Here is a 15,996-nt window from a genome sequence, read left to right as displayed (position 1 = left end):
GCTTGTTTCTATGTTAAAAATGTTGTAGCGTTATATTTTTATGTTTTTTGTTTTCTTTTTTGCATTTTATAGTGCAATATTGAGTTATGTAGAAAGAAATATGGTTAAAGAATATTTATTTTAATAATAAGAAAATCTGTGATTATGTTTTCACTTTATGTTATAATAATATAAGAAAATATCTTATGTTCGCACTATGTAGGTTATTTTGGATTGTTGCTATTTGGATAAAAAATGTGCAACAATGTAATGTACGAATGAAATCCTGTATGTTTTTTTTTTGGAAAACAATTCTTTTTTTGGATCATAGCAATTGGTCAGCTTCCGGTTGAAATAGTAATCTCCAGCGCACGGACCTTCGAGGCTTGAAGTTTGACTCCGGACCAATGCTCGGGACCTGATAACCGTGGTTATGAAATGACATTTGGTCATGTTAAAAATAGTGTACAATAATTGACTACTTAAATACTGAAATTTAATACAATCACTGTAATCACTATTGAAATTATTTGAAATTTGAATTTGATGCAAAGCATTAAGTAAAGTTCAAAGAATATGTCAAATACAAAATCTTTAAGTGAGTTCATGTTTTTCATAAGATCATTTTTTTCTAACAGTAGAAACTTTTATTCAGAAAATGATAATTATTGACCGCAAGTTTTATTATTATTGTACAGAAAAATGACAGTGATTGATCATTGAAAACTATCAAAATGACAAAAATTCAGAAAATGAAAAGGAGATAAATTTAATGAAATTTCAAGTATAAGATATTGTTATTTTGATGTTTGTGGTTTATCTTTTTTCTAAATTTGAGCGTTGATTTAGGTCATATTTTCATTCAGCCCCTTACTTTTACGAACGGCATCTACGGCATTGTTAAGTACCTCTTGAGAGTATTTCATACAACTTACTTTAGGCATTTAAAAAAATTAAACCTACAATATTCTAACATATCAAAATAGAAATTTTATTTATGAGAAATAATTATCTAGTGAATAATATGTGAATTACAATGAATGGTCAATAATTGTAAAAAATAAACTTTCTCAATTACAGTTATTGACCATCCTTTTATTTTCGTAATTATTAGATGAATTAAAAAAATAAATATGTAAGAAATATAACCTTGTATTAGCGATATATGATGAACAAAAGTATCATTAATTGTTTCATAAAATTATAAATTACCTATACATACACTTAAATGAACTATTAAGTATTTCTTAATTGTGTACTACAGTTTTTGCGAGTTCAATTTACGGACTGTAAATTGAATATTTTGTTCGTATATGAAGTTAGTAAAGATCAGTTATTATTATCTTGTGAAATTAGCTGTTAGTTAGTGACTTGGATTTTAATATGTAGACAAATTCATAACAAATAGTCAATCATTGTATCGTAGTCAATCACTGTATACTTTATCCCATGATGCAAGTAGAGACTGAGCTGTGTTCCAACATTTACTGCCAATACTGAAAATCTATAGTGGACGTGACATAACTATAGATTTTCAGTACTGGCAGTAAATTTTCAGCTAGTTGGAATACATGGTGTGTTCTTCAGCATATTTATCTGCTGCAACGAATCAGAGCTCGACTTTTTTTTGCCATTTTTCGGCGGATTTTATTTCAATACACCTGTTACGTAAAACTCAGTTTCACATAATAAATAATCACTTATTTATAATAAATAATTATTTATTTATAATAATAATAATAATATTATAATAATAATATTATAATATTATAATTATTTATTTTTTTACTATTATTTATTATTTTCACTTAATATTTAATATATTTTTTAATTATTTTAAATCATATGACAATCGCGTGAATATATATGTTATAAAATAGCGGAAAATGAGGTCAGCGTGTTGCTATGTGCAAACTTGTCTTAGTTACGAGCACACCATGTCTACTTGCATCATGACTTTATCCTATATTCTTTTTACTGATATTATTTAATTATTTAATAATTTTCTGTCAAATTGAAAAAAAAGTTTTTCCTTCTTTCTTAAACTTAATTTTTTTTAGTTGTGTCACTTTTGAAGTAATAAAGAGTGATATATCTTCATTTATATTTATGAATTTCATTTCTCTACATTTCAATATCTTTTACCTTCTGCATTTGAAATTATGTATATCAATTCTCCTTAGATAATTTTAGAAACCCAAATAGCATACAGCGCTTACAAAGCATTAACAAAGTGCATATAATTGCATATAAGCATATAAATGCTTTTTTAGCCCTTTGCAAGCGCTGCTGTGCTACTTAGGTTTATTTAATTTTAGTCTTTTTTGAAATTCTTTTACCTAGATCCTTCATCGCTGGATTCGATTTGTCGTCTTCTTAATCGCAGTCGTCTTTGATAGTGCGGATCTTTCTCACTTTGTGTTCGATATCGTGTACCTGGACTAAGAGTATCTTTAATAATTATTACATTCGTGACACTTGTGCCAAACAAATAAGTTAGAATTGTATTTAATCCTCCGGATCTAATGAGGATCTATTGGACCCTCAATTATATTTCTGAAAATTTGTCTTAGAAATTTTTATAAATTGGGACATTTCAGAAATATTGAGAAATTCTACATTTTCTCCTAGAATTTTTCATATATACATATGAATTCTAAAATATTCGAAAATTTCTTTTTATAATTTCTGAACAATATTTTAAATTTTTTTAGATTTCATAAGATTTCATTTGAAAATATAGAATGAGAAATCTTAGTGTTGAAAACTAAATAAATCGGTTCAAATTTAGCACATGCCTGGAGAAGACGAGCGCTCGCGAGTTAATATCAGTGGCGCGACGGACGTGCTCGATTTATTATATTTAGCTCGAAGAGGGGGAAAAAAGTGTCGCGATGGCAAAACCAAAAAGTCATGTTTTATATACAATTTTTATTCATGACTCTCGATTAGTGCGGATGTGTTTTTGTACCTGCGCATTCGTGTTTCTTGAAAATTCGGCCTGCTTGTGCGCGCTTTCCATTTTAGTCTTTTTATCCTTTTTATTATCAATTTTCCTTCTTAATTAACTTATTTCATCTCAAATTGTGATTGTTTGTCCGATGATCAGTGACATACAAGAAGGCTCGCCCTCGGGTCAGCTTGCCCCCGATCCGGGCGCGAAACTGAAATCAGACACTATTCGTGCGTCAATCTCTCTTGAGAAACTAAATTTTTTTTCGAAAAGACTGGTAAACAATTTTCCTTGTCTAGAACGTCCTCGCCCATTAGGAAGAATACAGCTAATGTTTCGAAATTTATAAAATCGATACCTGTTGTCACCTTTGTCCATGATGATTAAGAAAAACAAAAAGAATCGTAAGGAACAGAAAAAGATGGCCGCTATCAATATAATTGATTCGGGCGCGAAGGCTTCTCCCAGTACGGCATTCGACCTCAATAAATCCTGTTTTTCCATTACAGAGGAGAGGGAAGGAGATATTGCGATTTCCCCTTTCAGATGTTTTATCAGTCTCAATGATGAAACTCTTAATGATGAACTCTTAAGTACAGGGGCGGGTAAATCTCACGAGTTACAAACATAAGGGAATTTGAAAGAGATAGCGGACTCTTCTCCCAGGGAAAGTGTCCGTTCAGGCACTCAAACGACCCCATGAATGAGATACGGATCCAGGAGGATCCTCTCACAAAATTAGTTACAACAACGTAATAAATAACTCATCTAATTCTGCGAATATTTACTACAAATACATTTCTTATAAAGAGAGTTCTTATTCAACAAGAATCTATCCGGTAAAATATTGTTCATGCATTAATATGTATAAATATGTATAAATATATACATAAATATTTATAAACATGTATAATCATATACATGTCCATACATGTTAATAGATCTCTTTTTTTTTTGTAAAATTTACTTTTTTGTAAAATGACTTTTTAGTATAATAGAAATAATAATAATAACGTTAAAAATAATTAAAGGGATAATTTTTGCATTGTTCGTTTCAGAAAAAAACAAGTTTGGAAAAATGTAAAAAAAATTGCTCACAATTATGCATAATTTTAGATATAATTATACATAAGTAATTTTTTTTACATTTCTTCAAACTTGATTTTTTTTTTAAAACAAATAGTATGAAAATTATCCTTTTAATTATTTTTAATATTTTCACATTACTATTATTATTTCTATTACACTAAAAAGTAATTTTACAAAAGAAAGAGAGATATATGAACATGTACGGATATATTTCATATATGATTTATATTATACATGTTTATGAATATTTATGTATGTTTATACATATTTATACATATTCATGCACAAAAAATTTTTTACCGGGTATCAACAGTAAAACATTTAAATTTTATTAGTCAGTCGTATTATTTCCAGTTCTGTAGGGAATCATATTATTGAGGTTAAGTCGGTCGATCGCAACAAGATTTCGGTCACTTTGAATGATCCAGTTAAGGCAAATAGTATTCTTAATCTGGTGGCTCTTAAATTATATAGCCTAAAAACAGGATTGGGTAAATTAATTATAGTTTTTTAAAATTAAATTAAAGTTAATGGCTTATAAAATTAATAAAATTAAGTTAAAAGTTGAAGGAATAAAATATTAATTTACAATAATAAAAGTTAAGACTGAATTAACTTAAGTTAATTTTGAAAAAAATTATTTTTGAGATAAGAATGTCCTAATTTTTCTTAAAATGATTTTTCTTAAAATGAGATTATTTTAAATAACACTTAAAATATAGATTATTAGATAAATTTAATTTTTTTATGTAAGTTACTTATATTAGGAGTGTGCATTAATTTTAAGGAATTTTTTGATAAAAATACGGCTTTATTGTGAAAAAATGATTACAAATTGACCATTCAAAATATTGTCTATCGCTAGCTACTTTTTCCCTTTTACATCTTTCTGGTAATAGGTGGATTCCACGTCGAAAAAACGACACATTTTTTCATTTTTGAAAACTATCCACGACCCATTTTTTGATATTTTCATAAGAATGGAAGCGCTGCTCAAACAAGCCATGAGTCATCGATCGAAATAAGTGGTAATCGAAAAGAGCAATATCTGGAGAATAACAACAATAATTGCATCAATTATTGTTGGTAGCGTTCCCCAGTGATGGTTTTATTGAGTTAGAGCAGCTCATAATACACTACATCCACTACACTGATCCTACCAAATACATAGCATGAGCTTAGCGCTATGAATATTCGGCTTTGCCGTCGATGTTAATAGTTTGCCTGGCCTGCATCATGATTTTTTGCGCTTCGGATTATCGTAGCGTATCCATTTTTCATCACCCGTCACGATACGATGCAAAAAATTTTTTCTTCTGTGTCTTTGAAGCAACAATTCATAGTCATTTTGAGCCTTTCGATATCCTTCGGCTTTAACTTGTACAGCACCCAATTTCCTTGCTTTTGAATCATTTCAATGGCCTTCAAACGTCTGGAAATTGTTGATCAATCAATATTTAATGATCTGCAAGTTCTTCTTGCGTTTGATTCGGGTCTTAATTGAATAAAGCTTCCACTTCCTCATCTTCAAACTTTTTTTGGCTGACCTGGACGTTTCTTGTCTTCCATGTCAAAATCACTTTTTTTATAGCGTCGAAAGTACCATCATGGTTGAAATCAATGGAATATAATCATCATAGCTTCCGACAGCATTTGTTAACTTTCAGCAGCACTTTTCATCAAATGGAAGCAAAAAAGCAAAGCTTCCCACAAATTATGTTTCGTTGACAAAATTCGACATATTCAATGCTCAAAAAAATATTGTTTACACTTCAAAATGACACATACTGAAAACTAAAACCACATGATGATGCTTTGAACATGAAAGTAGCAACAATATGGCCAGATGCGATAGTAATAGTTATGACATCTTTTGAAAATCTTTTAAAATTAATGCAGCACTCTCAATACATAATAATAGAGCGTTTTCTCTTGAGATATACTGAGTTTAACCTCGCATTACACCAGTTACGTGTAAGTGCTGTATCAGTGCTGCGTTACACAAATGTACATACATCATGGTGGTACACTACTTCATGCTTCGTGTTTAATTCTGCTGCCGGTTGACTTCCATTTTCAAATTTTTAATGTCACACTGGTTCTAGATCATCTTTTTGAGATCGTATAAACCCCACTTCGTGCATAAAATTTGCGCTACACTATATAGTCACGGAAACACGCTATACTGTCTGAGCGTTGCACTGGTGGGCGAGCCAAGAGAAAACGTTATAAGAATCACACTATAAGGCGTTTTTATCAAAATCTTGCGAGAGAGAAGATATGTATAATATTTGCATTATTCCTCTTTCTTTAACGTTTATCTAACTTTCTTTAACCGAAACTGCTTATACATGTTTACGACTGCATCGACTAGATATTTATTATAAAAAATATACATCAAAATTTAGAAAATGGATGGATGTGCAGAACTATTTTACAATAGTTCTTCATCTAAAGCTCATTTCATATTTATGTTGCTGAACTATAATGTTTATGACACCTAAAATTAGTGTGATTCAAATATAAGCGGGAATTCACAAAACCTAGCGAATCAATAAAAAACTGGCTATCGTATGGTGTGACTCTTATTATAGAGTTTTTAATCATAAAATCATTTTTAAAAATTAATTCTCTAATGTTTAAAATTTTATACAAAAAAATATTAGCATTAAGAGATAGAAAAATTTTTAATTTAAAAAAGTTAGGAAATTAAAGTTTAGAAGTAACTTAAGTAAATTAAGTTATTGTAAAAATTAAATGTTAAAATTAAACATTTAAAATTAACTAATTTAAGTTAAAAGTTAATTATTTTTTTAACTTTTTTTTAACTTTAATCGTTTTAACTAATACCCAACTCTGCCTAAAAGTCTTTATACATCACGTATAAAGATATATCAAAAGTCAATATCTTTATACATCATTTAGAGTCATGAGAATCGATGTTATAAAAAAATGTCCCTTTGGACATATGCGACGAATCATTATATAAAGAATTTTAGTCTCTATATAAAATTCTTTCGGCTCGTAGACTGTGCCACAAAGAGAAAATAGAGGGTAAAGATACTTTAATTCTTGTCTACATGATCCTCGCTAAATTTTAGAGTTAATTTTTACCCCACTCTATCTCTTTTGTGCATGTTTCCTTTCCAGTTCTTCCTTACATCTTCCTGTTTGAGACTTGGACATATTAACTCGGATTGCAAGAGCGTTCCGCGTTGCGCACGTTGTGGACAGGGGTTACACTCCAAGGTGGAGCTCTCACTTTCAGCTTTCCCCTATCTGCTGCAATTACGGCTGTGAACAGTTTCTATTCTCAGCAAAATGTCCGGCTTATATATTAAATAGAGATTTATCAGTACGCTGGAAAATGTGTCATACTCGGAGGCTCATTTCCTCTTCCTCCTCGTGTCTCTCTCATCCAGTACAACTTCCCTCTTCTTTTTTATTCTTCTATTTTCCGTCCATTCCTCATCCTTTTTCCCTAGCTAGGTCGTTACATACGTATCATGATTTCAACTCATAGGAGATTTTTGGATTTATTCCAGAATTCGGTTCATCCTATAGCAACATTGTACGATCACCCCTCTTCAACCCTCATTATAGAGATAACCTAAAAAGTTACAACAACATTCCTATAATATTCTCTTGAAGGACTCTCTCGGACGTATGCTTCCTCTTCCCTTTTTTTAGCAACCAAGGCCTATAAGACGGTCCCTCCCCTGCACACCTCCTTTGCATGAAAAGCACAATGCTTGGCCAATTGTTATTGGCTTCCAATGAAAGGTGGTAAAACTCTTCAATTAACGACGGCTTATTTCTCTCATACCTTTGCCTTCTTTTCAATATGTGGTTATTCTCGTCTCTCCTCCTATTTAGTCCTATTTCTTCCTCTTCCCTCGTTTCTAATCTTTCCTCCCATTCTCAACTTCTTTCCCCCCAGACTATAGAGTCCCTAGAGAAACAGAATCTGGCCATGCCTTCAAAATGTCAAATAAAAGTAGTGGAAATATGTTCTTAGTGTTTGCACTTTACACTTTCGTACTTAGAAGTTAATTCCATGATGATTGTGAATCGGGACGGACGTTTTTGTCTTGTCTCGGCTTGTTGGATGTTGCATTATCTCCAATTTTTGTTAAACCAAGCTTTTTTCCTACACATTACAGAATTTGCAGCAATATTATTGCAAAATCTCTGGTTGCTGCATGTTGTAGCAGTGTTGCTGTTTGTGCAACTTTGTGCTAGGGGTTGTTTTGATTTCGTTTCTATTACTTTCCCGCTGGTGTGCTATTACTTTCCTTTGAAGGTGTGTGCGGAATACATTTGACTGGCCATATCGTTGTTTGAAACTATGTTTTCATTTGAAATTTTATATTTTTATTAAACAGATTGTATTTCTTCATAACTATATTATTTCCTTATAATATGAAATAAAATATACATTAAAAAGAATGTTTTGGGTTATTTCACGTCTACAAGTTTTTCAATAAGCGCGCCATTTTCTTATATTGTGATTTGTGCTGCCATAGTGAAAGCAAGCTAACATGAACCAATCGAAAACATGGACCGATGCTTTTTCTAGGGACTCTATCCCAGACTAACCTTTATCGCTAGTCTAATTTTTGTAATTTTTCAATTTGCTTTCTAACTCTTTTCATAAACTTTCGAGTAACATATATACCTTCTTTGCTCTGTGAGACTCAGTTTGGTGCCAGACTTCGGCAGATACAAGAAATTTTGGACAACTTCAATCGTATATAACTTCATAGATTCTACTACAGTGCAGCAATATAGTTCTCAATAAGGCTCCTTTTCCGGAACTGCCGTGGCGTTCGGATAAAAAACCCGAGTTGGAGAAATTGGCGCAGGGATATGACGTCATTATTTTGAGACATGCTTGAGTCCACATGATTTTCGAATTTGTGGATTCGATTGCATTCAGCTTGACTCTTCTTCTCACGACATCAGAGATATAGCCATATTAATTCGCAACCCAATCTATTATACAATACTATTTCTGACAATAAACCTGATTTACTTTCCTCTCCTTGGATATTCTTATTTCTCTTTCTCTTAATTGCTTTAATAGTTTAACTATTATTGGTTTATCGCCATACATTTTTCCTAATATTTTTGCGTCCTAAACGGCAATCGATTCTCTATTCTCCGCAGATATACAAAGCCCCACATTGATTATTGGAGACTTCAACACACATTATCCCCTGTAGGAATCTTTCAGATCCAATGCGGCGGGGTTTATCATGAGTGATCTCATGGAATCATACGATTATCTGTATGAATCCTACGGATTCTCCCATTCATCTTTCTCATTCCTTTAAGATCCCTTCAACTATTGATTTTGCTGTAACCTCGTCTGATCTTGCCTCTATGTATGAAATTCTTATCTTACAGGATTTTCACGATAGCGATCATTTCTCCCTGATCGTCAATATTAACTTTTGACATGTATATCTACCACTTTTTCATATAGAATCCGACTTGAGCTCAATGGTTTTGCGTTTCTAGCTGGCTAAAAGAGCACGCGCAGAACATTATTGACAATGTTTTTTCTATCACTCATTCATTCCTTGAGGAATTGTATGATAAATTTATCAATGAAATTCTCTTCTGTTTTACTAAGCATCTCTTCTCTTCAACGAATATTAAATATTTTAAAGATGGAGGCTGATCTAAAAGATCCCTTCGTGCATCCTGATGGACTTCAAATTATGACGAAGTCATTCGAATTCGTTCTTCTGCACTAAAAACCTGCAGACAAGTCCCCACTATCGAAATTTATGAAGAGTTTAAAGTTGTGATTAGAAATGCCCGTCAGATGCTGCGTAAGGCCAAATGTCAAGGTTAGAGAGATTTTTGTGAAAGCTTAAGTCATCTCATTCTTACTACTGATGTATGGAGAATGATTAAACGTTGCAAAAACCGTTGTCTTGCATCTTCGGATTTTTAATAGGGTAACATCTGTTCGGCGGATGACAAACTCATTCGTGAGATTATGGACAAGATCTGTTCTTCTTCCTGTTCCCTTTCTACCTCTTATTCCTAGCACAACGGAGGATCCACTTGTATGGCTGGAACTATGGGCGAGATTCGAGCTGCTTTGTATTCAGTAAATATCTTTTCCAGTCCGCGGCTCGACCGGACTGAGTACCATCTGCTAAAAACTCTCTCAGATAAACTTTTATCTCGTTTTCTTTCTATACTGAACCAACTATTTCCATCTTCTGTTTTTTCTAAACAATGGTTACTCATTAATATTTCTCATTCCTAAGTCTAGGAGGGTTACCATCGAATCTCTCTTACATTGTGTCCTCTTAAAATCATGGAGCGTATGATTTTCAATCGTATTTATTGGCTGGCGAAGTCCTTTTCCTCCTTCTTAATCCACCTATTACCTAGTAATCAGTTCGGATTAAGGAAATTTAGGTCATATCAAAACAATTTAGTCATCCTAACTTCTTTCATTCAAGCTGGATTCATTAGAAAACATAGTTTCTCTCCGCGCTTGTTAATTTTGTCAAGAAACCTAACTTTATTTCATCCAGATTTGTCCAATTTGTTTCGCAGAGTTCATACATGAAAGCCATTTGGTTAGAGTTTATCAACTCTAAAATTCAGAAGCAGCTGTAATAGAGTGAGTTAAAATGCAAGAAATTGAGTACTCGTGCTTATTATTCTAAGGGTAGTTTGCATCTTTAAACCTGCACCATCGCCGATGTAGAAAAAATACGTATCTATTATTTTCGTCTGTTCTATTAAGTTTCATTAAGTTCGGCGAGTTACGGAAAAATAGGTTTATTGTGAACCAAGAAAACTATTGAACAAGAAACATTTAGAGATATACATGAAGGATGCGAAGCCTGCCAACACGCTAATATTATCAGAAAAGGAACCAAAGTACAGAATGTTAGGAAAACATTGCCGTATAGACAAACAGTCGGAAGTCTTCTATATCTAACGATGAAAACAAGATCGAATCTCTGTAGTCAATTATAGCAGTAGATATAATCATCAATCTCCAAAAAGTAAAGATTATTTAAACAAAAGAATATTAAGATGTTTACAGAGTATTTACAGAGTTACAAGGAACTCAGTCTAATATATGGTGAGGACACAGACAAAGCCTATTGTAATGGAAAAGCCTATTGTGATACAGATTACTCTGGCGATTCTGAAATGGGAAAGAGCACTATTGGCTACGTGATCCAGTACTGCGGAGTATATCAATAACTTGGTATTCTAGAAAGCAAATGATTGTTGCACTTTTCAGTATAGAGGCAGTATATTTCGGCGACTGTTGTAAGAACGTTCTAAAGGCGGTATTGGAGGAATTGAGAAATAATTGCGGAAATTTACGTAGATAATTAAAATGAGATACATTTGATAAAGACAGATGTATTAAATAGACGTTCTAAACATCTCAATGTTCAATTTCGATTTGTACAAAAAAAAATAGCAGAAAATAATATAGTAAAATATTGTAGTTCGGAAAATCAGATAGCAGATATATTTATGAAACCGTTAAATTTTGTGTGTGTAAAGTGATATATATAAATAACTTAGTTGGCTAGAAACTATCATATTATGTTAAATTAAAATGTTAATTATGTTAAAAAAGGAAAAAAAACGAAAGTAAAATAAAATTGAAGAGAAAAGGATGAGAGAGGGGGAAGGGAGGAGGAGAAGATGAAGGGAAGGGAGGAGAGAGAGAGGGAAAGAGAGAGAGAGAGAAAAGGAATAAGTTGAGATTAAAATAAGATTTATTTTTTTTTAATAAGTTTTTTGTTTTATTGTTTGGTATCAATAATTTTGTTATTGTGAAAATTTGAATCCAGATTAAAAGGGAGTGTTGGAAACTAAATAATTCGAATTTAAACTTAGCACATAGTGCCTGGGGAAGACGAGCGCTCGCGAGTCAATATCAGTGGCGCGACCGACGTGCTCGGTTTATCGAAGAAGGGGAAAAAAGTGTCGCAATGGCAAAACCAAAAAGTCACGTTTTATATACGATTCTCGTTCATGAACTCGACTTTTATACTTTATTCTATAACGACTTTTATACTTTTATTCTATAACATGTTGGCATAAAATATCTCGTAAACTATTGGTTTTTTAATATTATTATCTTAATACTTTTATGTGCAGAATAATTTATTGTGTAAAAAACTCATACAATTCCATTTAAAAAAGGGGGCAACCTTCATATCTTTTTAGCGCCTCCCAGAAGAAAGACAACGGACCAAAATACGTCCCCCTTGAAATCATGCACTTTTGTTTGATACTTTTCCTTCTATTGTTAAAAATAAGCTAGTTATTCAGGTGGCCTAGATTCCTTATCCTATACATATAAAATATAGAAAGAATTCTACAAAAGATGTGTGTCGGCTTTCGATCTCGGCACTTCTGAAAAGTGTTCCAATTTGTATAAGAAATTTAAGAAATTTTCTAAAAAGTTATAAAATCAATTAGAAATTCTGAAAAATTTTAAACTATACATAAAAATTCTGAAAAATTATATGAAAATTATTTCTCGGCAACTGATGGTGGGACCTATTGCACTGATTATTTGAATAACAAAAATACAATAAGTAAAAATAATTTTTGATAAGTAAAAATAATATAGCTTTCTTTGTAAGTAATGTCAAAAAAAAAAATTCATTATTAATTATGTTGTCATTTTACACAAAAATGTCAAACAATTTAAATTTCTTTATATTATATTTTGATTATTCTTATTGAAATAAATCTTAGTATTCATTTTTTTTTATATGAGTTATGCCATTTTAATTCATCATGAATGATGCCTTTTAATTAACATATAAATATTAAATAAGTTTTAGTGTCAGTTATCATGTTACAGATTTTGGCATCGGCTCCGGAGGATTAATAAAAACCTTTCTGTAACTCTTAATGACTGTAACGATATTGTATAATCGTTAAGAGTTACAGTCCTAATAGTTTTTGTAATATTTTAATTACCGATTGGCGTTCCATCGCGGTCTGCTATCGAGCGTAGTTCTGGGCTGCGATTTGGCTCGCGGAAGAGTTTTTACAGGAATTTCTTCGCCAGGACCCATATTATTTGATCTTCAAACAATTACAATCGTACTGAAGTATCGTAATTAATTTTATTGATAAATTTTTTAAGCGTTTTCTGTCAGGCGAGAATGATATATAGCAGGTTTAAGCTTAATTGCCAAGATGCATTCGAATTTGAAGCAGCAAACTTGAGCGAAAGTTAAAAAAAATAATATCACCAATAATGTAAATTAAGGAGAATCAAGTGTAAAGTTTTGTGTCCACGATGCTAGAAATCGGTCCGAGATCTCAGATGAAGAAAGAATTGACCAATCGCAATGGTCATGTGATCAAAATTCAAATGTGATTTGTTAATTTTTTCTCTGTCCGAAATCTCGGACCGATTTCTAGCATCGTGGACATCGGGCTTTAGATAAGTTACGCTTTCTATTCTCTTAAGAGAATCAATTAAGAGCATTCAACTTACTGGGTATTTTCCTCGCGCGAATCGGCAGACATTTCACGGTAAAGCGTCTTTACGATCATCAACCTTATTATTGAACTATACAGTATGAAATAAAAACGATAATTACCGACAGATACTACCGCATGCAGGGGAGAACACAGTCGTTGGTTTCGGCCTCTAAGAAGCCCAGAAATGCGACATCGAGATCGCGAAGATGGCGACTCACTTTTCAACGTTTCTACGGTTGGCGTTTGTCGTGTCCTTCCGCTCCTTCATGGTACCTTGGTCTCCGACCGACTGATCCTGTAGCTTCTCCCGTAGCTCCTGGACATCGGATTCCACATCTGTCTGAGTGCCGAAGTCCCGACCGGCTGGCATTCTGTATTTGCTCGGCGTCAACAGTCTGTTCTCCACAACAGTCGACGAGGCGTCCCTCGACGACCTCCTCGGATTCCTGGGACTTGTGTTATTCCTCATGATCGTATTGAGCCCTAGCGAGAAATAATCCGCGGCGCTCTCTGCGAATTTGCGCGGGCTCGGCGTCATCACCAGGTTCACCAGCTGCAGATTCGCTCTGCTCAAAATTTCGGGATCCTCTAGCCGGCCGCTCAGCACGATCGCCACGTCCTTGCTCACGGGCATCTGGAGGGATCTCAGATTCAGGTCCAGCATGGTCTCTTCCGATTTGTCTGCGTAATTTTTCCGTGGACAAATTTCTCTCGGATTTTTATCGTTCCCGCTTTCCCGACAATTGTCGGTCTCTTGAGCCTTCAGGCTGGATTTTTCTTCAGGATGATTGATCAAACTTGCGCTTTGCTCTTGCGAACAACTCTCTTCTTCGCGCTTGTCGCTTATGTTTGCTATTGTTTTCGACTCGTTGGAAAATTGCGTCACAACGTCGGTATCTTCGTCGGTATGTTCCTCTCGCTTTCGTCGATTCTTCCGATCTTCCTTTGCCAACCGTTCCGCAGCTTCCAACACCTCGCGCATGGCTTGCGTCTTCCTCAACTTCGCCTCCTCCTTTTCGCGTATTATTCGCTGCTCTTCTTCAAATCTACAACGGAGTGAATTCATAGATGCCTGTTTCTATCAGTGTAGATTAACTTTGATCTCAATTCAACTTACTCGATCTTTATCTTTTTCTAATTCTTAGAGCTAGAAAAAGATGAAGTATAGTTGAACTTGAAGTTAATCTATATTGGTAAACATGAGCCGAAGTGTGATTTATAATTTTACATAGGAATGCACCGGATCGTAAAATTACCGGATACCGAATATCGGATAGAATGTAACATCAGATATCCGGTTTCCAATCGGATATCCAAGAAGGTAATTTCTTCGAGTCGGACATTCGACATTTTTCGGATCGAATCCCGATTGAATTCCGAGAAAGTGTTCCAAAAAAGTCTTCTAAAAAAAAATTTTATAAAGAAAAAGATTGTGATTTTGCAACAATATATAAGATATTATAACATCATGCATACTTATTTCTAGAACATTTGTATTGTATAAGAAAAAATCAACAATTTAATGATATCAAATTTCAACCGGATTTATTCCCGAATATTAATGATATTCGGCTATCCGGTTGGATAGTAAAAAAAGTGCTGGATAATATTGGATATCAAATACTTTCCGGATATCCGGTGCATCCCTAATTTTACAGATAAGAATCTGATGAAAATTTTCTTTAGAATTTTTTATGTAATTTTTCAAAATTTGTAGATATCAGATTTTTTCAGAATTTCTATATAGCTTTTTAAAAAATTTTTCAAAATTTTTATAGAAATTAGAATATTTTTTAGAAAGATTTTTGAAGAAATTCATAAATCTTTTCTAAAATTCTTCATATAAATTCTAAAAAAATATTTTAAAATTTCTGCAATTTCTGAAGAAAATTTATAAAATTTAAAAACATTTAAGATATTGTTTCGAAAATTTTCATAAATTTGAAATAGGAAATGAATTTTTATTAATAATAATAAATAAGGGTAGGATTGAGTATTATGAGCATTTTAAGGAATTTTGATATATCTACTGAAAAATAAAAAAATCTTATGCATACCATTTGATAGATTTATTAATATTTTATGTATCTTAGTATTGAAATTGATTATTTTAATGCAAATGTTGAAATAGTGGCGGATGCTCTTATTACCCTCTGAATAGGCTTTAGGGGTAATATGAACACAGGAAATTTTTTTATAAGAAATTATGCAGAAATGAAATATACAGTGAGTACAAAAAGTATTCGTACAGAGAAAATATTTTTTAAAAAAACTTGTTAAAAAGTAAATATTATCTAGCGAGAAATGAGTCATCGAATTGATGTCGATTGATATCAATACGATGATTTTAATACAAATTTGATGTTGATTCAATATTTGGCGATCGTTTCTTGCTGAGAAATTAACAATTTATTTATAAAGAATAAAATAGATTGTATGTTTCTTAAAATTATATATACCAAAAGATG

At 32.5% G+C, this 15,996-nt stretch overlaps 1 protein-coding gene across 6 annotated transcripts in view; it reads right to left on the bottom strand.

Moving 5' to 3' along the window:
* LOC105154987 (uncharacterized) overlaps positions 1-15,996 on the bottom strand; it is a 50,063-nt gene that overhangs the window by 14,655 nt on the left and 19,412 nt on the right. For 5 of the 6 annotated variants that reach the window (XR_015547229.1, XR_015547228.1, XM_011070831.2 and 2 more), the window contains 4 exons: positions 13,747-14,574; positions 13,542-13,616; positions 13,016-13,123; positions 2,319-2,420 (listed from right to left, as the gene is read on the bottom strand). Coding sequence is in view for 4 of the 6 variants with exons in the window: in XM_011070831.2 (XP_011069133.2) it covers positions 2,319-2,420; positions 13,016-13,123; positions 13,542-13,616; positions 13,747-14,574 (1,113 nt within the window). In the remaining 2 variants the exon portion in view is untranslated. The remainder of the gene's footprint in view (positions 1-2,318; positions 2,421-13,015; positions 13,124-13,541; positions 13,617-13,746; positions 14,575-15,996) is intronic. The other variant, XM_087412850.1, reaches the window with a different exon arrangement.

The sequence above is a fragment of the Acromyrmex echinatior genome, chromosome 13, assembly GCF_024713525.1.
Source record: "Acromyrmex echinatior isolate Ae372 chromosome 13, ASM2471352v2, whole genome shotgun sequence".
Lineage (NCBI taxonomy): Eukaryota > Metazoa > Arthropoda > Insecta > Hymenoptera > Formicidae > Acromyrmex > Acromyrmex echinatior.
The sequence above is the reverse complement of the archived record's forward strand: the minus strand, read 5'-3'. Positions and strand labels throughout refer to the sequence as shown.